This window comes from Molothrus ater, chromosome 9, assembly GCF_012460135.2.
Source record: "Molothrus ater isolate BHLD 08-10-18 breed brown headed cowbird chromosome 9, BPBGC_Mater_1.1, whole genome shotgun sequence".
Taxonomy (NCBI): domain Eukaryota; kingdom Metazoa; phylum Chordata; class Aves; order Passeriformes; family Icteridae; genus Molothrus; species Molothrus ater.
The window spans coordinates 16,512,866-16,540,275 of record NC_050486.2 but is presented as its reverse complement, the minus strand read 5'-3'; the positions used below and the strand labels follow the sequence as shown (position 1 = coordinate 16,540,275).

General features: G+C 40.9%; 1 protein-coding gene across 1 annotated transcript in view; it reads right to left on the bottom strand.

The window, feature by feature from the left end:
• Positions 1-26,215, bottom strand: part of COL24A1 (collagen type XXIV alpha 1 chain) — a 119,728-nt gene extending 93,513 nt beyond the window's left edge. The window contains 6 exon segments of the mRNA XM_036388136.2: positions 1,034-1,087; positions 3,078-3,131; positions 6,481-6,534; positions 12,993-14,293; positions 20,545-20,606; positions 26,146-26,215. Of these exon segments, the coding sequence (XP_036244029.1) occupies positions 1,034-1,087; positions 3,078-3,131; positions 6,481-6,534; positions 12,993-14,293; positions 20,545-20,606; positions 26,146-26,201 (1,581 nt within the window). The 5' untranslated portion in view covers positions 26,202-26,215.
• Positions 26,216-27,410: the final 1,195 nt, after the last annotated feature.

Sequence of the window (27,410 nt, the reverse complement as noted above, 5' to 3'; positions counted from 1 at the left end):
ATGTATTTAGTCATACAAATGTGGGCTTTAGACTGTTCTGTGGCTGCTTGGGCTCATGCCAAAGAACATAGCTTGAGTGTCAGGCAGCCATGTACAGCTCACCACACTATGATCTGATTGCCAAAACCTGGCTAGATTAAAATATTTCTGTAGGAGCTGCACTTCAATTTCGCATCGGTGCATCAACGTTGACAACATATATTTGTGAATTTTAGGGTTTGACAGCATGGATGCACTAAAAAAATAAGTTATGTACACATCAGTAGGGAGTAAACCATAGTTATTTCCTAAAGCTTTTTCATAACAGAGAGTAGTCCTCAAATCTTACAGTGCTTCCTACCTGGAACAAATATTCCAAAACAGATCTACTAGTAAATGCTCATAAAAGAACTTAGCATAAATGCAAGATATTCTTAAACATACAGCATAGGCTAGCATATTAGAATGCAAACATTCAATTACACTTTAAGTGTTATCACATTACTGTGTACGAAACTTCTGTGTTAATCTGAAAATGAAACAATCACAAGTTTTCACACTGAAAATTTCCATGAAGAATGGAATATTTAAATATTTATACTCAAATATTTGGGCAGAGAAGGCAACAACTAATTTGACTAAAGTTGCTTAGGAGGCAGTAGCAGGAATGTGTGCACTTGTCATCACCAAATTCTGTTTTACACAACTTTCTGGAATAATGCAAGGTACTAAGGGAAACTGGAATCTGTACTTCCTTATATCAGTGTGAATCTAATCCAATTTCATTGTCCTAAAAGTCCTTAGATTTTATTTTTATAAGTTAAATCAAATATATAATTTAATTTTCAACTTTTAATATATTTTTAAATTTGCCTTGGATTCATTATGTCATCTGTGTCTACAGTAGTCAGTCTAACATAATTAACTGCTAAAATACACCAGTGTTAAAGTAAATACAAAACATTTTGCTGTTATAATTTATTTGAATATTAAACCAGACTTCACAAAAGAATAGGACAGACAAAACATTTTTCTATAATTAAGAAAATAATACCTTTTCTCCACATTTTGCCCGTCCTGGAGAGAATCCTGGGTCTCCTTTAGGGCCCTGTCACAGAGAAATTAAGCTCAATAATACCATCAGGAGAGGATTTCTAATAATATATGCTAAAACAAGTATTCTCAACTGTTACAGCAAGAGCAGAAAAAAATATAAATGTGCTTCCTATTATAGATACTTTTCTCATAAATTTTTCACTAAAGAACTAGGAAAAAAATAAAATAGTGTAGGTTCATACTGAAATGAGATTTACATTTTCCAAGTTTTGTAAAGTCACAAAACTTTGAAAAGCAGATTTTTTGGTAAATCCAAGCAGGATTAGAGCAGATGCTCCAGCCAAATTGCTCTGCCCCTGTGTCCATCACTTCAGGGCAATGTACAGGATTATCAGGCTGTATTACTGCATCAACCATTACCTTGTACAGGTTTCCTCAGGCTCAGCCTTCCCACAGTGCCAGAATCCACAAAATTAAATTTTCTTAACTAATCTATTTTCCAAAGAGCCAAGAATAAAGCCAAACCTCATGGATACCCTTACATAACTTTAAAAACACCCCCAAGTTGTTTCTCAGGAATTAAATGCTGAGGGATTGGCCATTGCTTGGAACTGCTGACCCTCACTCAGGGCTGGACACTTTGGATATTCATGTTGTGCCTGCTTCAGAAGCAAATGCACAAAGGATCCTTCAGCACAGGAGGGAAACATTCATGCATCTTAAAGATAGAATAAAATTCTGCGTTCATTTACTGCTAGAAAATTCTTGCAGCTCATCTGCCATGTTTTAGTATCAAACAAGAGTGTTTGTTTCAGTGTGGTCAGCTGGATCTTCACAGACAAAACTTCAAGAGCACCCAGTTAATTTTTATTTAGAGAAAACCACTTCAGAATATGCTTGTATCAAAAAGATAACTTATAATTTAACAGAAATTAAAGAGATCACTAAGCACCTAGTAATATGTATATTTGATATTTAAATAAAATATATATAGGTACATTTACATATGTACAATTCCTTCTATTCTTAAACTAATGGACAGAGCTACAGAACTGATCAAAATTATCATCCAGTCAAGGGAGAAAATAAATTATAAAACAAAGCCTAGGAGAAATTGGTTACAATTAATTATTTTCCTAGAAATGTATTCTATTACATAGCCAGCATAAATAGAGTAAAAATTCTGAATCTTTAACTGTCCCTATAGAACTAGATAAAAACAAAAACACACAAAAACCAGAATCACTTGGTTTTACAGCACTTGGCACTGAAAGCTTTATTAAATTTCTTTTTATGTCCTCAAGCAGATTTTAGCACCTGTCATGACATGTCAGATTCCTGCAATTAGGAATCATGCTAAACAAATCATGGTGCTGCCTTTTTCCTAACAGATCTATCAAATTGTTCAAACTAAATATGAGTTGAAGGCATTCTGCAACTGCACAAATCTGTCAAATCTATTTAAAGGCCCTATGTTACACAAGATTGAAAATGTTATTTGAGCTTTAAGTCCAGTATTTTGTCTTTGACTTTAAATATCACTTCCATAAATCTTCAGAAAATTATTCTAGCATATTAATAAATAATAATGTCCAAGATATTAGAATATTTAAATAGCAAAGCTTGGGCATGGACAATAAAATAGCAATTTATAGGGACTGACAGTCTATATTTTTCTTTTTTTTTTTTTAAGCAAAGCAAAAGTTTACAGCAATTAAGCATTTAAACCTCAGTTTATCAGAGGCTGAGCTGATTTATAGGAACTCTCTTGGGAAGTACAGATTACATGCAAAGATAACCATTCTCAAGCCATCATTCTGCACACATAGGTGATTTTCTTTCCACTGAATAATCTGCTATTTTGTTTTGATCAGAAGTTCAATTTGATTGATTACATTTAATTAAAATATATTTATAGTAGCAGTCTCCACCTGTAAACAAAAGAAGGTCAATTATTTCTATTATAGAAAATAGTTATGAGGCTTCCAAAAAATATTAAAAATTTCATGTGCTTACATGTCAGCATGGATAAATAAACTCACCTTGGGACCTGGCAATCCTGGCAAACCTGGGTTCCCATGTGGTCCTGGAATACCCTATTAAAAAACCCCAAACAAATGAGGAGAACAACAACTGGGATTACTCTGTACACCACTCAATAAATGTGAATGGATTGCAGAGAATAATTTTACTGCATCTTTCCTGCTTTTAGAATCACTAGTTAGGATTTTCAAAGGATTCACAAGAAATAAAACATACACATCTTCCAAAAATTAAAAGTGAAGGTAAGTATCCCCTTTTTCATTACAAATCTCAGTTTCTATTGTCTTCCCAGGTAATTCTTAACAGGTTTGGCATAGTCACTGCAATGTTGCTCTCCAGCTACAACACTTGAAGGCATGGAGTAAAATCAGTAAAATCACATTCTGAGGTACCCAGCTACACACTGAAAAGTGAGTGGATGAGTTCCTGGTGAGTTAAAAGATGTCTCAAAGCAATGTATCCCACATTCTTAAAAAAAAAATAAATCACAGATTCTCCTGATTCTCCCACAGCCAGTGTAGAAAATGGACTTTTTACTAAAATAATTCAACTTCAGTGTTCCAGGAACAGAATAAGCTATCAAGACTGTCTAGGCCTTCCAGTATAAATGTCCATTCCTGCAACACATTCAGCAATCTTCACTCCTTGAAAAATTGCACATTAGGGAAAATATTTGTTGCAATGGTTGTCAGCAGCTATTCATCTTCCAAGTGCTGAAGGACCAAACTGGTGAAAATCTGTCCCTGATAAACTGGCAACAAAGCTTCTGTTGAATTCACTAAAGCAAAAATTCTTCCAAAATCCAAATACCAAATATAGTAAGAATACTTTTGAACTTTCTTGTATATTCAGTGGTGTAACAACAGATAAACTCAGTGTTTGCCTTTGCACCACACGAGGCCTCATTCACCAATGACACCTTGCAGTAACACTGAGAGCTGCATCTCTTAAGTGCTCCCTCTCTCACTAATGACCATGTTGACATAACCCCACAGAAATGCTAACCCCACGTGCTGTTTGAGAGATTAATTTGCACACTGGCAACTCTGGAGGCACTCTTAGGGATTTAGGAGAAAGGAAACAAATAGAAAGTGCCAGCAGTGCTGCAGTGGCTCCTGCTTTCACTGCCTGCAGTGTTACTGTCTTGGGGCACAGTGCTGGAACACAGAAGTGCAAAAGGATTTTCATGGAATGAGGCATCAGAGGAGTTTCATGTCATCACCAATTCTGAAACCACTGAGATTTCATTATCAAGAAACTTGGAACAAGCCAAGACACTTAGAAAACATTGTCACATGTGAACTTCTTTACCATAAAATTGCAGGGATCAAAATCAGTTTCCAATGGAAGTCTCTAACCATGAACCACACATGCCCCAAGTGTCCCAACCATGTGGATCTCTGTCAGGATCAGCTTTGGACACACACTCTGATGAAGGCCCAGGCAATGCAGCTCTGCACTCTGCTGTTTCCCTTTGACAACTCAAGTCACATTTCAGGATCACAAATAGCAACTCATGTGAAGGAAAACAGAAGTCACAGGGCAGGCTGCTGGATGAGGAACTGAATTTTGAGTCAAAGTTTTCACAGGCATTTTGGCTCACAAAATTCCTGTCATAACATACATCATCACTAGCTGCACCTGCCTGAATTTATGAGTATTGTACAAAGTAAAGAACACTGATATTTCAAAACCATTTCTTTTTTATCAAATAGTTTTATGGACTTGCTTGGCCTGTATAAATATATTTTAAACTCAGAACAACTGGTAAATATTCATCTCAGCCATTTTCATACTTTTCCACACCCCTTAGAGTAAGCAGTCCCTTCACATTGGAAAGCGTATCCTATACAATAATTTATCCACATTACTGCTCACCCAAGAGAGCACTGAGCTTTTAAGTTCTCTATGCCTCTAAAAAGACCTTGAAGCCCAAACAAATTGCAGCTGGGCAAGAGCAATCTCAGCAACAGGCATGGCTTTAAACATATGAACAGCCTCCTCTGAAATAAAGAAAACTTCCCAGTTGTGAGGATCTACTTGGATATGTGAGATCCTGCCTCTGATGCCAGACATATCCTTGTCACAGGCAGTGTGCAACATAAAAAAGCTGAGTTGTAAGAATTGTCAGCTCCTACACAGAAGGATCCAAAAAGTCATGAAGAGATGAATTTGAAGGAATGTTTTTCATTTTATACTTTTAAATGTGTCTCTTCTCCTCCCTTGCCTCCAAACTGCTCTGAAACATGAGTTTGGTTTTTGGTTTCTTTGACCAGTGCCAGTGCTGTGAGTTCCCACCCATCAGGCCAAGTTTAGAACGTCCTGTGCTGTGCTGGCTTTCAACAGGCTATTGAGCAGCATCTCATTTAAACCTTCCTCAAAGGCTGAACCAAATCTCCTCCCACACATCTGCTGAGCCCACAGATGTGAGCCCTTTTCTCCCACTTTCCATCTGCCTTGCTGACTGCAGCCACAACCATTCACATCCCCAGCTACCATGGCCTGAAATCATCCCCACACCAAACCTTCACCTGCTCCCTCCAGCTGCCCTTCCCCTAAACCCCTCTGATCAGCCATGACCTCAGGGACTGCTCAGCACATGGTTTTAGTACACATTGCACAAACAGAGATTCAGCCTCTTTTGCCCCATTAATTAATCAGTACAGTGGCACAGCACAGGCCTCTCCCCCGTGCATGGCAGAGGGACACAGGGCACTGGGGCAAAGCCCCTGCTCTGTCCCCAGGGTCACTGGGGCAAAGCCCCTGCTCTGTCCCCAGGGTCACTGGGGCAAAGCCCCTGCTCTGTCCCCAGGGTCACTGGGGCAAAGCCCCTGCTCCTGCTCGGCTGCACCCACTCACACAAAACAAACCATTGCCTACTGTAGCTCATTTCTTTAGCAAAGCACCCTGATAGCAAGCTAGGATCAAGCTGCTGAAGCTCAAGAGACTAAAAGAGATTTTTGGGATTACTTTTTACCCCCACTCTGTCTTGCAGTGGTTAATTTTGTATCTGTGCCTGCTCCTCTGAGGCTGCATTGCTCACTCCCCCTCACTCCAAAACAAATGCATGTGGTTTTAGATTGCAGCAGATGGGAGCAGCATGGAAAAACCAGAAGTTAATATTGGGAGGAGCAAAAGCCAGGTACAAATATAACAATGCCCAGTGTATGCACCCCTACATGGAATTAATTATGCTGGAAGCTCATAGCAGGAGAAACAGTTTGTTTGTCTTGCTTTAACCTATCTGCCAAATGTTCAGAATCATAACACTTTCATCACAAGCATACCTCACACAATCACTAAGCATATGAATGAAGTTGAGAAAACCAAAATTATGCAAACTCCAGTGTGATTATTGGTGACCTGCCTAGAGGTGCAGAAGTACACAGTTGTTTTACTCACCCGAGGACCTCTCTTCCCTGAAGGACCAGGTAAACCTGGAGGACCTGGAGGACCCTGGTGATAGAAAATCAAAGAAGTTGAGGCTAAAACCTGACACAAGGGCAGTATCACAACTCTAGATGAGACCAGTTTTGCTAACTGACAACTCTGTGCTCGTGCTGACCTCCTCAATTTGAAAACCAATTCCAAACAACAAGAAAGTGGTTTTAATCTGACTGCAAATCAGATTTCTGTTTAGAAAGTATCTTGTGTCAGAGAAATTGGAGCTAACAACCTGGATAGTAACTTCTACTCAGGTGTATTTGTACTGAAGGAAGAAAGTTTAGATGAAGAAAGCAAGTACAATTGTATTTCCAAGGAAAGGATAGAGAATAATTATTAAGCCTTTCCAATAAGCTTGCTGGCACGCCAGACATTTCAGAAAGGTTAGGGTAACTGTGAAAAAATAAGATATCACCTCACAGAAATTACAAATATCAAATAAAGAAAATAAATGTGGACCAATTACTGTTCAGTTTCCTATTAAAAGCTGCTACTAGTGATAACTGCTAGCCCATTTACCATTCTATATAATGAATATAATTCTCTTTAAAGATAATGCAGACTTTTTAGTATGCTAGTATATGATCAAATGTATCTTTTGCAAATGAATTAGATTATTAGTCACCATATTAGACAGTGTAACAGCCCCTGCATATCTGGTTGTTTTCAACATAGAAACCTTTCCTTTTCTATATAATGACTGCTGTCAGATTGAAAACTCCAGGATCAACTTCACTGTACTCAAATACAAATGAGTGCTCTAAACTAAAATCTGCACTACCTTCTATTATATTTCCCCTATCAAATTAGGAGAAATACATCAAATTCCTACAGAGGAATGGGCTGTTCTTAAGGGTGAATTCACCCCCATCCACATGCCTGCACAGCAAGCCCCAGCTGTAGCAGTAACCATGTACTTTCTGCAAGGGCATTTGGGCATCAGGAGAGTCAGAGCTCTTGAGGGAGGTCAGTGGATGACAGCATTAGGGGTTCAGCCTGCTTTGTCACACAGGCTCCCTCACACTGTTCTGGGTGCATGACATCCTCTCAGCTGAGACACCAGGCAAAACACTGAGTGCCACACTGCCCACCACCCAACAACAGAGCTGAAAACTGGCTGAAAGGAATACCAGCAGAAAAAGCAGAAGGGCCATTATGGTGGCCAAAATGATCAACAGGAAGATTTTGCTAAACAGGGAAGAGATAAAAAAGGGAAGTGAGGAAGGAAAAACAGCCTTGAGGGTTTTATTAGCAAGCAACATTTCATTAAGACAAAGGCTGGATTTTTGAAAACCTCCTGTTCTGTGTAATACTTTTTTTTTCTTAGAAAGGTAATGTCACTGCAGAGAAGACAGTGCTGATTATGGAATTTAGGCATCATCAAGCTAAATTACATTAATTTGGCCAGAATACAGATCACTTATGCACAGTTCTGGGAAAACCACCATTGTTCTAAGGAACTAAAAGTATCAATTATTTCCTCTCCAATTAATCATAATAAATGTAGGAGTTTAAATGTAATTGGGAATATCTGCATGTCCCTACATGCTACATTAAGTCACGCCGAAACCCATACCTGCACTTCCCCTGATCTTTAGATCAAACCATAACATCTCATGCTTTTAGCATAGGACATTCTCTATTCATTAGGACTGCACAAATGCTCACTAACATCCTCATTTTTCTGAGGTAGAAAGACCTCATGCTTAATAGCACAAAAAATGTAACAGGGAGATACATGGAAAAGTCTTGACCTGGCTTTCTTGTCCAGGTTCAAAAATCCACTTTAAAGGTCACAGAGAGCTCCCACCCTGCCCTGCTGAAGCAGTATGTTTTAATATCTCCTCTCAAAATGTAAGTTAAGAGATGCCTTTTGATTAGATAATTATCCTGGGACTACAAAAGAAAACATATTTTTTGTTAAGTGAAATGGTTGCAACCAGTATGCATTCTTTTGTGATTTATGTTCTTCTCTATCCCTGTTTCAGACATTTCCTTAAAAATACATGAATAGGTAAACCCCACCATTTTCCTAATAGGAACTGAGTATTAAGATCCCTGATGTTTCTTGCTGCTTTATTGCATGAGGGCAGTGAGAACATTTTTCCCTATGTGGCTTCTAAATTTTTTTAAACACTATCTGCTTCCTTTGCAACAGAAAACAAATAAACACCCAAATCCATCCCACCCTTACTGTGATTACTCTAATTCAAACATAACTATCTCTTTTCATACAACAAAAAAAAGAAAATCTAATCACAACTAAGCCCTCAGAAACCCCTAAAAGAAGCAGCAAAATTTTGACCTGGGCAGACAGAGCATTTTAAAACAAAGTCAACTGTGGTAGATGAAGTCTCTGGTTCACAATAATAGGCAGCCCCAGCCATCCAGGTGTTTGATTAAAATATTAAAGGACTCTCCTTAACCAGAGGATGTTACTCTTTAGCCTCCAGCACAGACTCCTCCCTACAACTCAGGCAACAGCTCTGCTGGGAGCAGACTTCAGCAGAGCACACCTAAGGCTTCCTGAACATGCCTTCCCAGGCAGCAGTTCCACATTATTCTGTCCTATGTATTTCTACAATCTGGGAAAGCAACTAAAAAATCAGTATTGACTATTTTTATACTTGCTAGGAAGCTACTTAAGCCTCTCAGGCATCCATGTAAACCACAGCAATCAACATCTGAGAGTGAGCCAATCTCTCTTAAACCAAGGAATAAGTCACTTGTTTGAATAGCTTTTCTTCCAGCTACTGGAAACAGTAATTAAATCTGAAGCAATTAGAAATGTCAATCTGATTTTTAGCATTTGACACTTTGACCACCACTATCAAACAAAACAAAAGGAAGTTACTTTGTATAAATATTACAGATGCTAACTTAAAATTGTTTAACAAAATCAGTTTGCTCAAAACAGATCATTTGTAACTTAAAAAGATACTACAACTTACTGTCTTTAGGAATTGTAAAAACTTCATTTAGCTATTGAGCAAAAAAGGTCAAGTTCCAAATAATCATTGCTTAATCCTGAAATAAAAGTAGATGCTATTCTTCCAGAAATTTTCACAGCCTTTCCAATGGTCACTGGAATAAACGTAAGGAACTTTCCTAAACATGAAATAACTTACATTATTTTCCTAGGTACTGAACCCTGTGTTACTTGGGTTACATGTGTTTTAAATTTGACCTATTATCCAGAGGTAATAGGAAACATTTCATTTACACATAGCAAATCTTTATCTGAATCATTAGGTACTGAGATTTCTCAGTCTGGGTAGGGAAATGCAAGAAAGGGATTAGGTGACCAATATATCCCCTGTGGTCAGGGGAGCCTCAACTCTGTTCAAAGAATTAAGCAAAGAGTGCAATCAGCAGAAGTATGAAAGGTTAGCTGAGAGTAAAATAAATGAAATAAGCTAAGTGTGAAAGAGAAGCTACTACATTTGGGATCTCTGAACTGCTCTCTCAGTGTTCTTACTCTCACACCTCTGGATTGCAATAGGACAGCTTCTCCAGGACTCAATTCTGCTCATTGCAGGGCTTGCCATTTCCCCTTCCTCCTGGCAACAATTCCAGACTGCTTCTCTTTACCAACTAGAAAGAACACCACCATTTGGTCTTCTACCATTCCTCCTTCTGGCAGAGTATCTTGAAAATCTAGAAAAACTTTTCCAATAGAGGAAATTTATTCCTAGTTCATTTCTCTTACTCTTAGAAGGCCACATCCTGTGCAGATAGCCTGAAGATGCAATTACCTACCAGCAAGTAACATAAATCAGCACTTCAGCTCACACCAGTTTCTCCTTCTTCCTGTGTGGGACTATGCCCCATGTTATTCCAAACTACTTTAGATTGTGCAATGAAAAATATCAGCTTGAAAGTTAAACAGTTAAAAATGCACACCACATTTATTTTTTTAATCTTTACAGATTGCCAGCACCCTCTGCGTCCCAAAAAGGAGTGGTTCATCAGATGGACAGAGCAGCATTGCCTTGAAAGAAGTGTTTCAGGAAATCTTACTATTCCAGTTTAAACTCACTTTATATTTTTCTAGGGGGGGGTTGGTCATTACAGCTGCTAGAATTTTAATCAGGGTTTTAATAGTTTTGAAAAAATAGCTGTTCCCTTTTTATACCCTATCCATAAATGAAAGCCTGAATTCTGGAGTCCTGCTTTGCAGCGGGAGGGGAATTCCACAGCTGTGGGATCATGGAATATAAGAGGCCTAATTATACAAGGCAAGAATCAGTTCTGGTAGATGATTAAAAGCTAAAAGAAGCTGAGTAGTTTAAGAACCACAAAAGCTAGTTCTTGCCTGTCAATTCCAATAGAACGAACATTAACTTCTGTGTTCAAATCTTGAAAGAAGATTCAAACCAACCACAACATAGTAAAAGAAGTAAAAAGAGGGGGTTTCATGCCTCATCAGGACATTTTGCTGCAAGGGAAGTTTTCAAGTTCTTCAGTGTTGCTTTTTAGGCTCCACATTGCAGACTCCTTCAGTACTTATATACTAAAGTGTTAGAGCCACACATATAGAATTAATTCTGCATTAATTCTCGTCATCTCTGCATGGGAGGACTAGACTGAAAAAGCAAACCAAGATCATCTCTTCAAGTCTGAGACCAACAGCAGTAGCAGATACAGAGCCACACAATATCCAGAGAGCACAATTCTTAGTTTCATGCAGAGATCTCCTCTCCCTTTGGTGTCAGCCTCTCTGGGAAAGTGGTGTTTTAGCTTTGCCTCTGTTCCAGCAGGTGCTGCTGGTCCCTTCTGCCAGCCTGGGCCCACAAAGGTCTAGATTAACTTCCTAGCTCTACCACAGATCTTTAAGACCCTGGGCACGTTATCTAAATCCTAACCCAGCAAAACACCTCAGTAGAAATGCACCATATTCCCTACAGACTGCAGTGTGCAAGCAAGACAATCTTCTCTATCCCCAGTCCATAAGACAGCATTGAACATGGTAACAGACACCTCTGAACGTTCAAGTCAGCTGTCACTTTGCCACTGTATGTGTAGTGTCTGTGTGTACTGTCTAGAAAAACAACCCAGAGCATTTGCTTGGAGCTTCTTAGTAATGCAAACAACCAACACTATCAGCAGCCATTTCTGACATGTGAAAAAGAGCAGATTTAACTTTCTTGGCTGTGACTGACTGAAATCACAACAAACAAGCTACAGGCTAAAATTAAAACCTTCCATTAGTAGTTACTAAACATCCTAAGGTCCAAAAATGGAAATTAACCTCATGCTGATGACAGCAACATGCTTAGTGACATGTCACCATGAATGCTATCATAAGAGACAAAGAGAGAAAAAAAGACTGACTTCACAATTGAAAAAGATTAAACAAGAGCACTTCTGGAGTAGTGTGAATTACTTGTTAACACATTTTTCAATTGTGTAACAATTACTTTGTGCCTGGATCCTGTTCAGAGTAAAAAGTGAGCTTTTGAATAGGTTCTTAGTTGTTAACTAGTTCAAGAAAAAAATATTTCAGTGCTGAAAGAATAGATACAATAAATTTATAGCCATATTTAAATATATATTAGGAGCTGCTTAACACATATCAAATTGCTTTCCGATAATAACCAAACAGATGAACACTTACAAAACCAAAACCAACCAAACAAAAAAAGCAAGTGGTTTATAAACTATGGTTTAAAATTTTAACCAAAATCTCACACAAGCACGAAGCATGATCTATCATATTTCCCAGGCTAAGCAGGAACTGATGTTCTTTCTGATCCGTAGCTTCATATATATGGGCACATTTCTATGTATTAAAAAGCTTATGAGACTTCTGCACACAATAAGAAAGGATAAATGAGTTTCTGTTAAAACCACTACTGTGCATTTGCAATTTTATCAAAAATCACTTACCCTGTGAACTGAAAAAATACCTCAAAACCTTGTAAAACTGTTCTAAAAACAGTTTTCCATGCAGGTTTGCTTAACCCCATAACCTTGGATTATGAATGCCTGCAGACTGGATTCTGCAGCTGATCTATTTCTACAACTATAAATTTTGACAGCATTGCTCAACCAAGACAACTGTGTCAGTCTTCCAAGCCGCCTTGGTTGTTCTTTTCATGGACCAGCATCCATACTTGTGAACTGCATTAAATTAGCCTGCAATTTTATTATGTGATCAGTCTCTGTAATTAGTAGTTACAAACATCCAGCTGCATTCCAAATTTTAAAGAAGCCTGGGTTGCCTACCACTTCACCAGAATGTGAATATTGTGGATGTCTTTATATTCTTCCAGTAAATAAAAGTATATTACACTTACATTAAAATTACATGTGAGAAAAAGACACATTTAAGGCAGACAAACATTTGTACAATACAGCTGGGAGAAACTGCAGTCACAGCTTTGGCATGCTTGGAGAGGTTTCTTTCAAAGCCTCTGTTAAATGTATGCTGCTGCAATATAGTAAAAAAAGTAATAAAGATAACTTACAGGAGGTCCAGTTTCCCCCTTTGGACCTCTGACACTTCCCCTTTCAAACATTTTGCCAAGATCTTCATAGTCATAAGCATAATTATCAATACCATTTTCATAAGTGCTTTCTGTATGATAAGTCTCATCAGCATCAAATGCACCTTCCTGCCCCGGATGGAGTTGATTATCCAGAGGGAGTTCAGCAGGCAAACTGTAGAGAGTTGTGTTAAAGATTTGCTGCTTTTTGTTTGGTTCATCTAAATGCTGTTTTGCTTTTTCCATTCCCTTGCTTTTAGTTTTACTCTGTTTTACAGGGGAGATCAGAGAAGGCTCGTTATGTCTGTCTGCATCTTCTGTGGTATTAGCTGAACTATTTGGATACGATCCTGCAGGGGTTTTAGTGATGTTTCTTTTTCTGCTCATCTCCTGCTGCTGAAGAGCCAGATCAATGTTCTGCTGGAGTTCTGTTTGAGGCCAAGCTTCCAGCAACAGAGGTTTGGTCTCTGCAAACTCCCATACAGAGGCATTTCTTAACTCAAAGCGGTCTGGTAAAAAGTGAATCTGAGCAACGTTGGTAACAGGCATGTTTGATACTTCTTTCCATCTATAAGCTGATATATCTTCCTGGTTTTCCTCATCAGTGATCATCTTTGAAAAAGCATCCAGCCCGTGTGGCAGAAGCGGAGCCCCACGCAGAGATTGATAGGTTTCAGCCTGGCGACATTGCTGTTTCACATATTTACAGTAGTTTGCAGAGGCTTCTGCAGAGGGAATAATATCCAGCTGACATATAACTCCTTCAAAGCTGACAGAGTGAGAGCTCTTCCTTCCCAGGGTAAATACACCCTCTGAATCAAATGTCTCCACTTCAGAAAGTACTTCACTGCTGTAGTACTTGTTTCCACACTCAGCAAATAGTGAGACAGTCTTGTCCCCAATGCCAATGGCAAACAAATGCCATTGTTCATTATGAACACAATAATCAAAGTACACGGGCTGCTTCCCTCCAGTGTACACTGCTACCTTTCTTGGTAGCAGCTGGACACCAAACTGCAGCCTGCTTTTGTTTCTAACACTGAAAAGAAAAGCATTACTGGCTCTATAAGAGTACAGCCCAACCAATAAGATGAACTGATGCCCTAGATTTGATGGTATGACTTGAAGGACACGGGACTCAATATGTGCATCATCGCTTAGCACCACTCCTGATGCAGTTAGACGAACACCCTGAGGTAACAGAGAGGATGGTGAGGGCACTGCTGTCTCTGAAGGCTCTTGGACATCTTTCACAAGGCCTAGTTGATGAAGAACATCTATTGCTGTAAAAAGAAATAAAGGCACACTGTTGATTTAATTTACAAGCTCATACATTCAGATCCATATAAAAAAATGTACACACAACATTTTCACAAATCTCTACCTCTCAGAGCATATACACTTCACACAGTAAGGCCACCAAATCCCCCTTGGAAGGCACTGATCTTTCACATGAATCAAACAAGTAATTAAACCCAGAGCAAAATTTCCATCTTAAAAAAAACCCAACCAAGCTAAACAAACACACACACAGAAAGGTCCACAAAATGCCCATTGTAGGTTAATTCACTTATGAAAGTGACAAATCCTCATTTGCTCTCTTCAAACCTTCCAGTGATCAGTGAGTACACTTTCATTAGTTCCTTATTTATTAAGCTAATCCTGTCCACTCTTTGAGCAGAGAATTAGTCTTTTTTTCGAAAACTTTTTCTTCTGCAAAAAATCTTCTGCAATAAATCCATGCTGTTGCTCTTTATCTAAAACGTTCAAGTCAAAGCATTTGAGGGAAGGGTTGCTTAGTTTATAAGAAAGGAAAGCTATTTATAGCACAGTTAGCACAGTACCGCCTCCTTCCCTTCCACACAGTTTACTTGTTAGAGCCATGGATAAGGTGAACTCTGGAGCAGTGGAAGTGGTGAGAAGCAAGGAAAGAGAAGAATTGCCAGGACCCAAGGGGTACTGCTCCTGTCTTCTGGCTCATCTCTCCCCCTAAAGTGCACAAGGCTGCAGCCACCACAACAAGACATTGAACTAAGAATGCACTCCACAGCAGAAGACAATAAGGAGACAGAGCAGCCAGCTGTCCTACTGATGTTCTATAGATGTGGCTTTGACATACAGAAATCTGGATAGATCTTCCTATAGAAGTATGGGCAGTGGTTTATTCAGTGTTGGATTCTCTAGTTTCTCATTCAATGTGAGCTATGTCCTTTAAGCCTTCCCTTAGTCTGGATCACACAGTGTCTCCATCTTTTACCTGGCTAAATATCTTCACTTAATGGGTAGAAACACAATTATCTATCATCCTGATAAACTGAAATCTTGTCTATTCTGGGATAAAAAATCAACGCCACCTTTGGGTAAATCAACAGTTGAAGGTGACCCAATTAATTTCTTATTGACTAAATCACATTTGGGCAAGTTGGAGTTGGTGGGCATAGACAACTTCCTTCAGGATGAATAGAAAGATACATCCCTTATGATGCAGCTGAAACACTACAAAGGCTCCTTAGGAGCTAAACCACAGATCCTCAAGAGCCTTTCTGTAGGATCTCAAAATAGGATAGCATTTATGGCATTGATAGACTCATTGGTAAAACTGCCTGCCTGAGTGTTTGTGAAAGGTGCAGAAATATTGCAGATGTTGAATCAAAATGCAGTCACAGAAATATGGAACAAGAAGATTGGGAGCTAAAACATACTGAGAAGGCTAAAGAAACATTAGCTTGGTCTAGAGACAGGAAGGTTTGGGGAATCTAAATAAAATTGTCCATTATCTGAATTGAGGCCATAAGGAAAACAGAGAAAAGCTGAGGAGTAAGACACAAGCTGCAGGACAAGAAATTTCAGCTCCATACAAAGAAGAAGCAGTCTCACCACAAAAGTGGTCAAGTGCTGGACCAGGGGAGGCAGAGACATGAGATAATCTCAATTCTTGGAGATTTTCAAAGACCAATTGGACAGAACCCAACAACCTGAAGTGACTCCACCCTCATTGACACTGACCTCAGCAGGAGTTAGGACCAGATGAGTTCAAGGTCCCCTTAACCCATATTTTAGGATGTTTTTTCACAAGGGGAACCTGAAGACTAGTTTTCATAAACAGCATTACACAGCAGCATAGGATATCATCTGTTTCCACCTCTCATGGGAACAACTTCACAGAAACACCTATATTAAAAATTACTTGTAGTATCTAATAGTTGCACTGATCAAATAAGGCTGGCTGGGCAGACACAGGCACTTTCTATAGCATTTTGCTGAGGCTACTTTTGCTATGGGCATGCTTATACTAAGTATATAAAACTATTATAAAACACAACAAAAATTTAGCTTAAAGAAGAAAAGTTAAGGATTTGCTACAATATTGAAAGAAAAGAGCCACTGAAACAAATGGATATTTACGCTTTAAGTGGAAAAAAGGTCTCCTTTCCCAGTTTCCCTTTCTCTGTTTACTGAATGTATTCATAGCAAACTTTAAGAATAGACAGATGTTGGCTTAGTTTCAGTGCTAAATTATGAGAAGTGCCTGAGATTTCCTTGAGAGTGATTTATAAGTTGGAACCAAAAGCATCAACCTGAACACACTGTACATCTTGAAAATTAATTACACACCTTGTAGAGTTTCTAGTCATGTTTGAGATTCACGGACGGGCCAAGACTCTCCTGGCGAGCAGCCAGTGCAGACGGAGGTATGGAGAAAGAGTATTTCTGCAGAAAGTCCTGTGTATGCCAAGTTCTCAAGATGTTTTGCCTCAGAGCAATTAATTCACCATGGCTGTATTTTTATCTGTCAGGCTGATAACAGAGGTCAGGTTCTAGTAGAGCTCCAAAGCACAGTGCCTCTGCTAATGAACCACTGCTCTTTGCCAGGACCCCATCCTGCCTGGTCTGCCTGTAGCTCTGCAGGAGAAAGCTGTGCTTGCACTGCCCTTGAGGAGGGAAGCTGGGAAGAAACACAGGTCCTGAGCTCTGGGCAACACAGTCTTACACATGGAAATAGTCCCCAAGGCATAATGCACTGCTCCACTACCTCTTTGCACTGGGAGGGCCAGCTGACTGCACAAAGAGAACAGCTGCTAGCCTAACCTAGGGTTGTGCCTAAGTATCACATCCTAACCTGAAATACTGGGCAAGTGGTTGCTTTTTTACTTACAAAAATTTTAATTACATATTTTTATTTTAAATAGTAATGCATGTGATCCATCCAAAGTATTATAAATTCAAGTGTAAAATAAAAAGCTTAAACTGGTTTAAAATAGTCAGCTTAAAAATTACATTCAAGTCTATCACTAATAAAAGGCAAACTGCAAGCAAAATGGTCAATTTTTTGGCAGTTCTGATTTGAAAAGAGCACATAGTTTAAAAGTTATTAAAGAAAATAATCAGCATGAAGAGGAATAAGATTTTTTTTCTATCCTGCAAATAGATTTCTGCAAACAATGGCAGGTCTTGAGAGAGCTAAACGCAAATAAATATTGTGTGAAAAATGACATCAAAAAAGTAAGTATAAAGGAATTACTCCTTGCTGACTTGCTGTGTGTTAACCCACTGTCAAGCCAAAAGGTTGTTCCAAACTTTTTTGGCCAGTCATTTCACTTCTGGTCCAACATGCATATTTATTTTATTTTAAGGCTTTCAGAAGCTCTTGGCAGCACACTGGATTTTGGGAGCAGGCAACCCTCTCATTCTTCCTTCCAGCATGACAACCGCTATTTGCTTTACCTATCAGTTGTCAGTTTTCTTTGTTTACTCATGTCTACAAAACATCTGTCTTCACTTATTGCTTATTCAACCCATTAGTCCCCCAAATTGTAACAGCTCAACTTCTTGAAGGAAAGGTTGTTTTGAGGTTTTGGTGTCAAGTGCTTTCCTTCCACCTTCTAGGAGATCTTTAAAAATTCACAGCCTTACTGCATCATGAGGTAAGGCAAAACCTTACACCAGCTTTGGCAAAAAGCCTTCTGACCCTTGTGTGGCACAAAAATAACCCCACAAAGGAATTGGGGAGGGATGAAGGGATTTGACTACAGGATTGTTTCACATGCATATTCCCTTCAGCCCCTCTTGCTCATTTCCACATTGCTCCATACTCACAGCTACTCTGAAGGCAGGATCTCGGAGATGCTCTCCCTGTTTCAGCAATCTTAGTACACACATTTCTCCCTTTCCCTTTTCCAGTGTGGGTAAGGGAAAAGAAAAGGGCCATTCATCACTCAGCTCCACCAGAACCAAGAGCAATTTCTCATCAGATTGCCAATTTTCTAGGTGATGCATCTGCAACTGGGTACATTAAGATACCTGGCTGCAACAAATGCTCTCCTGGATGCCAGATCAGATGACTGGCATAGGAAAGCCAGCAAGACACATTAATTCTGCATGTCCTTGAGCCCCACTCAAAGTATTATTCCTAAAGTCTGAGACTGTATCTTTACAAGTACTTCCCTGAACATGGTTTATACCAGCATACCAAACTGAACAATGTGTATCCTCTCAGATAAAGCATGCAGAGGCTGTCTCCTCAGCTCAGGAGAGAAGGCATGTTAATCAGCTAACATCTGCATGTTTGGCAGAATATTCTTTTTTCAAAATACCACTGCCAAGGAAGTTTAAAAACCAAGGTGTTAACATGTTCCTAATGGGCATGCAATCCTGTTCCTGGACTAAGCACCGCAAATGTAATAAGGTAACTCTGTAGCTTATATACTGAAACTGAAGGATATACTTGAAATGCTCTATGTTTTTTCTGAGGAGGTTTCCTTCTCTGAACTGCTTTTTCCAACTTTGTTTACACACTGTGCAAATAAAGTGCAAGAGGAACCTAATCCACTCATGGGAAGAAAGTTTCATCCAGATTCAATGCATCATTTTGATCCCAAGCAAGCATTTAAAGAAAATAAAGTCATGTACGGCACTTGTGCATCAAGGATGAAGAAGAGTTTCCATTCAATAAGCCTTCTCATATGGCTCTCTAGAAATGCTGTTGAATAACAGTAATAACAATAACAACAAAATAATAATAGGAAAGAAAAGGAAACTCCTTCATCTGCTGGTAACAAAATAAAAAATAATTCAATATAAGCATGTTGAGACCAGAGGCTTTACTCCATTTCTGCAAAGCTCTGTGCACGGAGGCATTCTCAGCCAAGAGGCAGGTAGAACAGTCTCCACTCCCCTGTGCTACTGCACCCCCCGCCCTGCAGCTTTCACTGTCCTCACCTGAAGGGTCAGGGAAAGGCAATTCTCAGGCTGAGGGGCATGAGAGTGAGGAAAAAAGGTTTATTTCTTTGCAGAGGAGGAGGGTGGGCTGGAGGGATGAAGACACAAACTGTCACCACACATCTGTCTCTGGCATCTGTCACCTGCTCCCACCACACCAGGAAACTGTAAACTGCCTTCCTAAAACTGCCTCTTCCCTTCCCATCCCTGCAGGCCTGGAGCAGGGCAGGCCACACACATCTAACAGTGCTGCCCCTCCTCCAGTGAGAACTTGGCTCAGCTATTATAAAAATCCGGGAAAATCCCATCATCACAAAAGCATATGGCCCCCATTGAGCGGGATGTGAGAAATCAACAACCAATCTTACCAGGCAAGAAATGGGCAACACTGGAGGGCAAAACTACAAAGGCAACGGGGGGGGGGGGCAGGGGAGGCAAAACAAGAACTTCACAACTGAAGGAAAAATCAAACTTTGCCAATCTCTGGGAATGACAAGCAGGAAAAACGCATTGGTGAGAATAATGGTGGGAGGCTGCTGAGATATCCCAAAGGGCTCTAGTAAAACATTATCAGGAATGAGTCTTGCCTTAACCATGCAACCCATCTGTTTGCATTCAGATGAGTATTTGCATTACACACTCACCAGCCAAGGATGATCTACTTCATGCTTCACCTGTACTGCAGAGGATCATGGTGGAGAACTGATGCTGCCACTCTCATGGCAAATAAGAAGTGGCTAAATGGCACATTGACCACCACTACTTTGGGACCTATCATTCCCACAGCAGTCTCCGGAGCAAGTTGCACATCTGGTGCTGTTATAACAGCTGGCAGATTAAAAAAGAAACTAAAAACAAGACAACCCTATTTCCTCACAACATCTGCATCTGAATGCAAAGCCAAATGAATACCAAATTTTACATTTTGCTTTAGCAATGCCAGCCTGTATTATATGCCATAGTTTGCCTCCCTTAAGTGCAAAGGTAACTCAGTCATAGCTCGCCACCCCCAAGGACACCCACTGCAGTGAAGACACAATCAAAGCCTTTTCACTGTACAAGGCTTCTTTTTTATGAAGAGTTTGCTTAAATATGTAAGCAATTTCATAGACAGAAAATCTGAATAATTTTCAAAAGGTCATCTTTTCCAAACTGGTGCTTTAAACTTTTGCTCTCATTATGCTGTAATTGGTATTTTCTTTAAGTCACATGAATTAATGAACTGAACCTAAGGTCACAAGTAACAACAGCCATTTACTCTTTTCATCTACTAACATATTACACAAATGTCCTATTATAAACAAAGCATTCTCACCTTGTTTGGGTACTTGTGCAACACCCACAGATATACATGTTGCAATGAAAAGGAGAGCTTTCCTAAAAGGGAAAGAAAGGGAAAAAACATGTGAGAAAACAGCTACAGTTTCAGAACTCCAAGGAATTAGAAACCTGGTTCAAGATCCAAATGGCAGAGTACCATTGACTTCAGCAAGTCCTGAATCAAAGCCATCACACTGTACAACTTTACTGATACTGAGAAGGAGTTTCACACAAAGATCCAGGTTGTGTATGCCCTCATGCATAGCACATATATTTTACACTGGTTTTTATTAATAAAATGACTGCATCTGCTTTATATTTTCTTGCAGCAGCTTTCAAATATGGATGCTGCTACATAGTACATTTCTTCCTGGAAAAAAAAAAAAACATGGCCATAAAAAACCCATAAAATAAATGACAAGCTAATTCCTGTAGAGATCATTAGATACTTTAGATACTTTTGATGTCCTATCAGTCTTCTCACTAGATCACATCATCTTCCCATAAGTGAAAATGTTGTGTCAAACTTTTGTTCTTGTATCATAAAATTTTATCATGCTATAAGTCATGCTCTTCACAAAGTAATAAAAAATCCCATCACACTTCAACTTACAAGTCCATGCTCAGGTAGAAGAGTGTCATATTGATAGCTATCACAGGCTCACTGCCCTGGTATCAGCCAGGGAGACAATTTTCTTCTTAGTAGCTGGTTGAGTGTTGTGTTTTCGATTTAGTACAAAAATAATGTTGATAGCACACTGGTGTTTCAGTTTTTCCAACAAACATACATAAGATTGGTCTAGATTATGTGCTCAAAATTCACTTTAGAAGTGTTGAATGTTGTACAGACTACATTTTTGCTGTGATTAAGAACAGATTGTCTGCTGTTTCTTAATTATCATTTTAGCCAGATTAACATCTAACCACTCTCTTATCAGTGACTGAATCTTTTAATGAATGAGAAATCTGTTTTCTGTTACTGTTGGACAACCAGGCAGAGATGCATGTAACAATTACAGTAACCTCTATCTACTCAGTTCTAAGAAGAAATATTTCAAAAATATCAGAAATATAGTTCTGACACTAACTAATCAAGTCACACTCAAGCCTCTTGCTCGTTAATGTTTGCAATCTCAGCATTTTTTCATAATATGGAATGCTAGAGTGACTAAAAAAGTTTCCTGGACCAGGTCAAAGAGCACTTGAGTATCTGGATTCAAGTGTACTTGAAAGTGACATAGCTGCAACTAAACATATATAACTTCATGTCACCTAATTTTGCCAGCTAATTAGCCAGATTTTCACATAGGGGAAAAAAAAGGTAGGAAGAAAACACTACCACTCTTTATACAGGAACGTATGGTTTAAACAGAAAGAAAATATATGTAAGTACATGTGCATACACACAGAGCAGTATTTAGTGATTATTAGTCTTACTAATTCTTCAAAGGGTTTGGAATTCAAATATTTCAGAAACATCCAAGTACACGAAAACCACAGAGCAATAGCCTGATTTCGTCGAGTGGATTTGTATATTGTGAGAGCTTAAATTTTGGCAAACAGAACAAATTAATAATTTAAGCACAATAAGGCATAATAGTTGTCATTGCCACTGTAAAATGGTAGATACAGCATACCTTTCAGAAGAAAATGCATAGAACATATAGGACATTCAAAAATATGCATCAATGCTTTAGCTCTGATCACAGAGGGAGGGGAAAGGTGGAAACTATGCCTTACACATCCCAACATGCTTGTAGGGGCATGTTCTCTAATTAACCACCACTGCAATCCCTAGCTATTCCTCCCTTCAAGCTTTCTTCTGCTACAGCCATGAAATGTCTACTGGAGCAGTTCTGTCACTCCTAAAAAGGACTTAACACCGACTGTCGTCCAAACAGCTCGTCCACTACAGGACACTCAGTTCATTTTTTCAGAGTTCTAAAGCTCAGAATTCAAGTTCAAAGTTTCTGCATCACACAATGCATCATCTTTTGATCAAATGAGAAACTCAGTGACAGGAGACAGCTGTGCCAGACACAAAGTCCATGCATTGCACTGTATCAGCTAAAACTCAGGACAACCCTTTATTTGACCCTTATTATTTTCAAAGGTGCAAAATGGATTTGCCATTAAAAAAATCACATAAAACATTTTAGCTAGCTACAAAATAAGGATGATCAAAGAACCCCAGAGCCCAAAATTCAAAGATGACTCCTCTAATAATTACAACAGCCTCTTCTACTACACCAGACAGGTATAAAGCTGTGTCTGTCAGGTACCTGCCTCTGTCACTTCCAGCAAACATTTTAGGAAAGCAAGAAATTACAACATGTTCCCAGGGCTGTAAATTACACAGATGTAACTGAATATAAGAAACATTTAGTGAAAAGTAAAGACAAATGTCTGGCTTACACAGTGCTCTCCAGCTAATGTCAAGAACAGATGAGTTATCAACTAAGAGAAAAAACAGGGACCAGAGACAACCATAGTGCTGGGGGTCCTCTAATGCATGAGAAAAGTGAGACTTCCTTCTATCTTTTTTCACAGGAAAATTGTTTGTAAATGAAACCATGTGCAACCTAATCCATGCAAACCCTCCCTCTTGGTTGAGATCACCACTCTGTACATTTGCAGAGCAGTCAGTTCTCAGTCTTCACTCTCACACAGCACAGCCACTACGACACCAGGCTCCAGGCATACACAATGTGTACGTGGCTTGACCTATCATCTGCCATAGCTGCATGGAGCTTGGCTCCTTTCTCAGCTGAGTCCACAGCTCTTGGAGATGTTGGGACACACCAATAGAAAAATGTAGAATCATGCGGCATGGAAGACTTCAGCTGACCCAAAAGCTGGCTATTTTTCCCCATTTAACATATCACCTGAAGCTGTTCCAATACCTTGGTTTTAGGGCAGAGCCAAGGGGTCTCTCTTAAACTTCCTCCCCTTCTTCTACCTTTTCATCTGCTCTATTGTACATGCAAGCATATGCTGAGGACCACTATTGAATAATTTAGGAGGAAGGCACTACCAAATGTGACTGAGCTATTGTACCACTAAAAAAACTGAGTTTATCTTTCTGATAATCTTTGTGGCCATTTGCCTCTTCCTACAGAATGAACAGCAACTATCCATGGTGGTTTTTTGCGTTAGGGGTGATGGAGGGATGAGAAAATTGATAAGCTTCAAAGCAAGTTGTGGTAAGCTACAATGAAAAATTCCACCCTCTGAAGACTACTCAGCAGCATACAGAACTCAGGTTTGGTCAGTGCACAGTAGTATCCTCTTCATTCCAGCCTAGTTTCCTAGATCTCAAGTTCAAAGGAAGGAATACCACCAGCTGGCTGCTAGGGAGGACAAGTAAACCTGTCTGCAGTGTGACTGCCACAGGTGCATTCAGTCCTGCACGCCTGAGGGACGATGGTTTAAACATCAGCACCTGCCCCACACTTGTTCCTTCATTGGATCTGCCTGGGGAGAATGGCACAGCTTGGGTCCATCAAGCTTGAGAAGGGCTTTGGAAAGGTCACAGCACCCTGTGGACAGAGATGCCCTGCAACTCTCAAGCTTACCTTTCAAGATATAAAAAGAAATATAACTTTCTTTGCTGCTATAATTAAATTAGCCAGCAGGTCCAGTGCTGCTTCCCAAATTTTAAAAGACCTACTAGCAACACAGCTTGAGGGGACACAACAGCCTGCAAAACCTCTCTGGTGTGACACTCACCGGCCCTTTGGTCACAGACGGCACCAATTAGCCATCAAGGAATTCTTTGCCAAATTTCACAACTTGAATGAATGGAAAATGGGAGGAATACAAGATGACGAGAGAGGTAGAGGAACATTGCCCTGAGAGGAGTTCTACAACAGGACTGGGGTTCAGAGAGAGGAAACTCCCTGCCTGGTGGCCCATTCATTGGACAGCATCTGGCTTAAAATGAGAAACTACCAAATCCAGAAGAGCAGTCAACTCTGTTAGTATTTCTAAAAGAAAAAAAATATAATTGAAAAGACATGATTTTAGAACAGTTTTATGAGTAAATCTCTGATTGCTTACACTAGTTCTCCAGAGAGCACACACCTTTTTTTTTTTCTGTATGAAGTGTATAACTTGTATTCTTACTTACGTGAAATATTCTTCTTTCACAGGGTTTGTCTCTGTATCTTTTGTAGATCATTCTTCAAATGTACTACAACTTGGTGCTTGCAAGAAACAAGGGTGACACAAGGCTGCTCATACTTTAAATATTCTGTCAATAAGTGGGGTGAGAGACTGAGAAGTCATGCAGCTGTTTTACTTATTTAACCTGCAGAGACATCCCTACACAGGCCTGACCTAATGGTATTTCAAGGAAAAGGTGGCTGAAGTTGCAAGGGATTTACTGGTTTGACATATGCTAAGGAAACCTGATCCTTTTGTGGGGAATTCTGATTTCTTAATACAGGCAAGTGACCAGGTTGCTTGCTCTCTATAGAAGTAAATGAGGTAAATATTATAGAAGCATATAGACACATTCTGAAGCTATGTCATATTTTGAACTTGAGTAAACTGTATCTCTGCTACTGTGCCTCTTTCCTATAATGCAGTTTATGTTTCTCCATCAGCAATACCCCTTTATAGTTTTAAAATAAAACCATTCTTTGAAATTGCACTCAGACAATTCCTGAAGAAGTCCCAAAGACACAGCCATTAAAAACAGATTTCCTAGGAAGGCGACCTTCAGGGAACCCCTTACCTGCTCACAAGTACACCCGGATTATACATCAGGCACACTTTAGCAGCATAATCCTCACTACAATACTAAACAAATTCTTCTGTCCTGCTCGAACGCTCAGTAAACTTAAGACACAGCCAGAACAAAATCAGCCCTTTACAGAGACACATGCAAGTAACCTCTCTAATACCGTTACAACTATAAATTCAGTCATTTTACCGAGGCTGCTTTTAGGTAAAGGGCAGGGAACAGAGCTCTACCTTTGCAGCACAGGTGAGAATGCATCAGAAATACCTCCACCAATTGCAAAAACACGTGAATACAGAGCAGCTCATCTGGCAATCTCTGGTATTAAGAGAGTACCCTTAGCTCTTTAGCGTAAATTCTAAACGCTCTTGCGTTTGCTTGTGTGCCGCGTTCTTCTAGCCAGGCACCAAAGGGGCGCAGGAGCTGCCAGGTTACTGCGGAACGCTGGGTCCCGGGATCCTCGCTCCCCCTCGGGGACCACCGGCTCTCGGGTCACGCTGTCCCCGCTCCCCGGGGCACCAGAGCCAGGCTGCCCGGTGTGGGCTGGGGAAGGACGACACGAGGGTGCCGGACGGGATAGAGCACATCCACAAACGACACCGGGGGTGCGGAGGAGAGGGACAGGGACAGCCAGCGATACGGGCGGTCTCTGTCCGAGCAGCCAGCACCCCGCCGGTCCGTCGGGGACCCCGCGGGGTTAGGGCTGGCGCTCGGAAGGTAGAGCTGGGGACGCTGCCCGCCGGGGTGGTCGTGCCCTGCCCGCGGTGGGAGCCGAGGCGCAGCCCCATCCCCTGCCCGGCCCCGCGGCGGGGTGGCGGTGCCGTGCGCCCCGTCTCGCCGGCTCCCGCTTACGTTTGCGCCGCGGGAGAGATGCGTCCTCGCCTTGTCCTCTCGGCTCTCAAATGCATTTGTATGCATTTGCCCGGGCAGCGGAGATCCGAGGGAAAGCCGAGCGCCGCGCCGCCGCAGGGTCAGCTCCTGTCCATGAAAGCCCGCCGGCCCCGAGGTCTCCGCCGAGCTCCGCGCAAGCCCGAGGGCGGCCCGGCCCGCGTACGGCCCGCGGGGGCGGGCGCGGCGGGTGGGGGGGGCGCCGGGGGCCGGGCGGCGGGGGCGCCCCGCGGCTGCCCGCGGAGTCCGGCGGCGGAGCGGCGCTGCACCGCCTGCCCCGGCACCGGCGGAGCTCCCGCCCGCCGCGGTGTTGAATTTCAGCGCTGCTGCCTGGCGATTACATCAGCACACGCGGCCCCCGGGGCGGGCCGGGCCGCGGCCCCGCATGGTGCGCGCTGCCCCGTGCCGCTCCCCGAGAGCCGGCCCGCAGCCGGGGCAGCCGGCCCGAGCCTGGAGCCGCCGGCGCGCAGCGCCGAGCCCGGCCCCGCCCGGCCCAGGTGCGGCCGCAGCGCCGGGACAGGTGATGATGCCCTCAGCGCAGCCGGAGGGCGAGAGGAGCCTTCGGCTGCCGCTGGGCTCCAGCTGGGGAGACTCGGCAGGAATCTGCAAGTTAAATTAAAATTTGGGACGGGCGGGGAGAGCTGATGAAATGATCTAAACACAAAAAGCTGAGTGCGCCGGACGTTTTCTATCTCCAGGATAATTGGAGTTGGGTCTAGAAATCCTCCCTCTGAAAAATGTTTGAGGAGCAGATGTAATTTAGTAGCATTACAGTGCCAAAGAAATATGACACCCTTCACTGTCTTCCTCGAGAGACAAAGGTCTTTTTAATTTTAATTTCCAGTTTTCTTACCTTGTCCCCACAACAAAGCCTATTTGTAACTTTTTCCCATAAGACGTCTTTATGCAAACTGTCGCTAAAAACAAACATGGTAGAGTTAAACAATACCAGACGTTGCAGTACACGCTCTACACCGAACACGTGGTCGAGTCCCGCAGCCTTACTTAAGCAAAACTTTCATGGACTTCAGAAGAAATTTGATGTGAGTTAGGGTTATGGTGCTTATCTCTTTCTGGGTGCTACAAGAATGAAGATTTCACATCATGCAAATACCTTCATGACATACAGCAAATACCTTCAAGTTGCAGATAAGTTGAAGAAAGATGTCATGAAATAAAACCAAAGATATTCCCAAACAGCAGAAAATAATGGAAGTGCTAAAACAAAA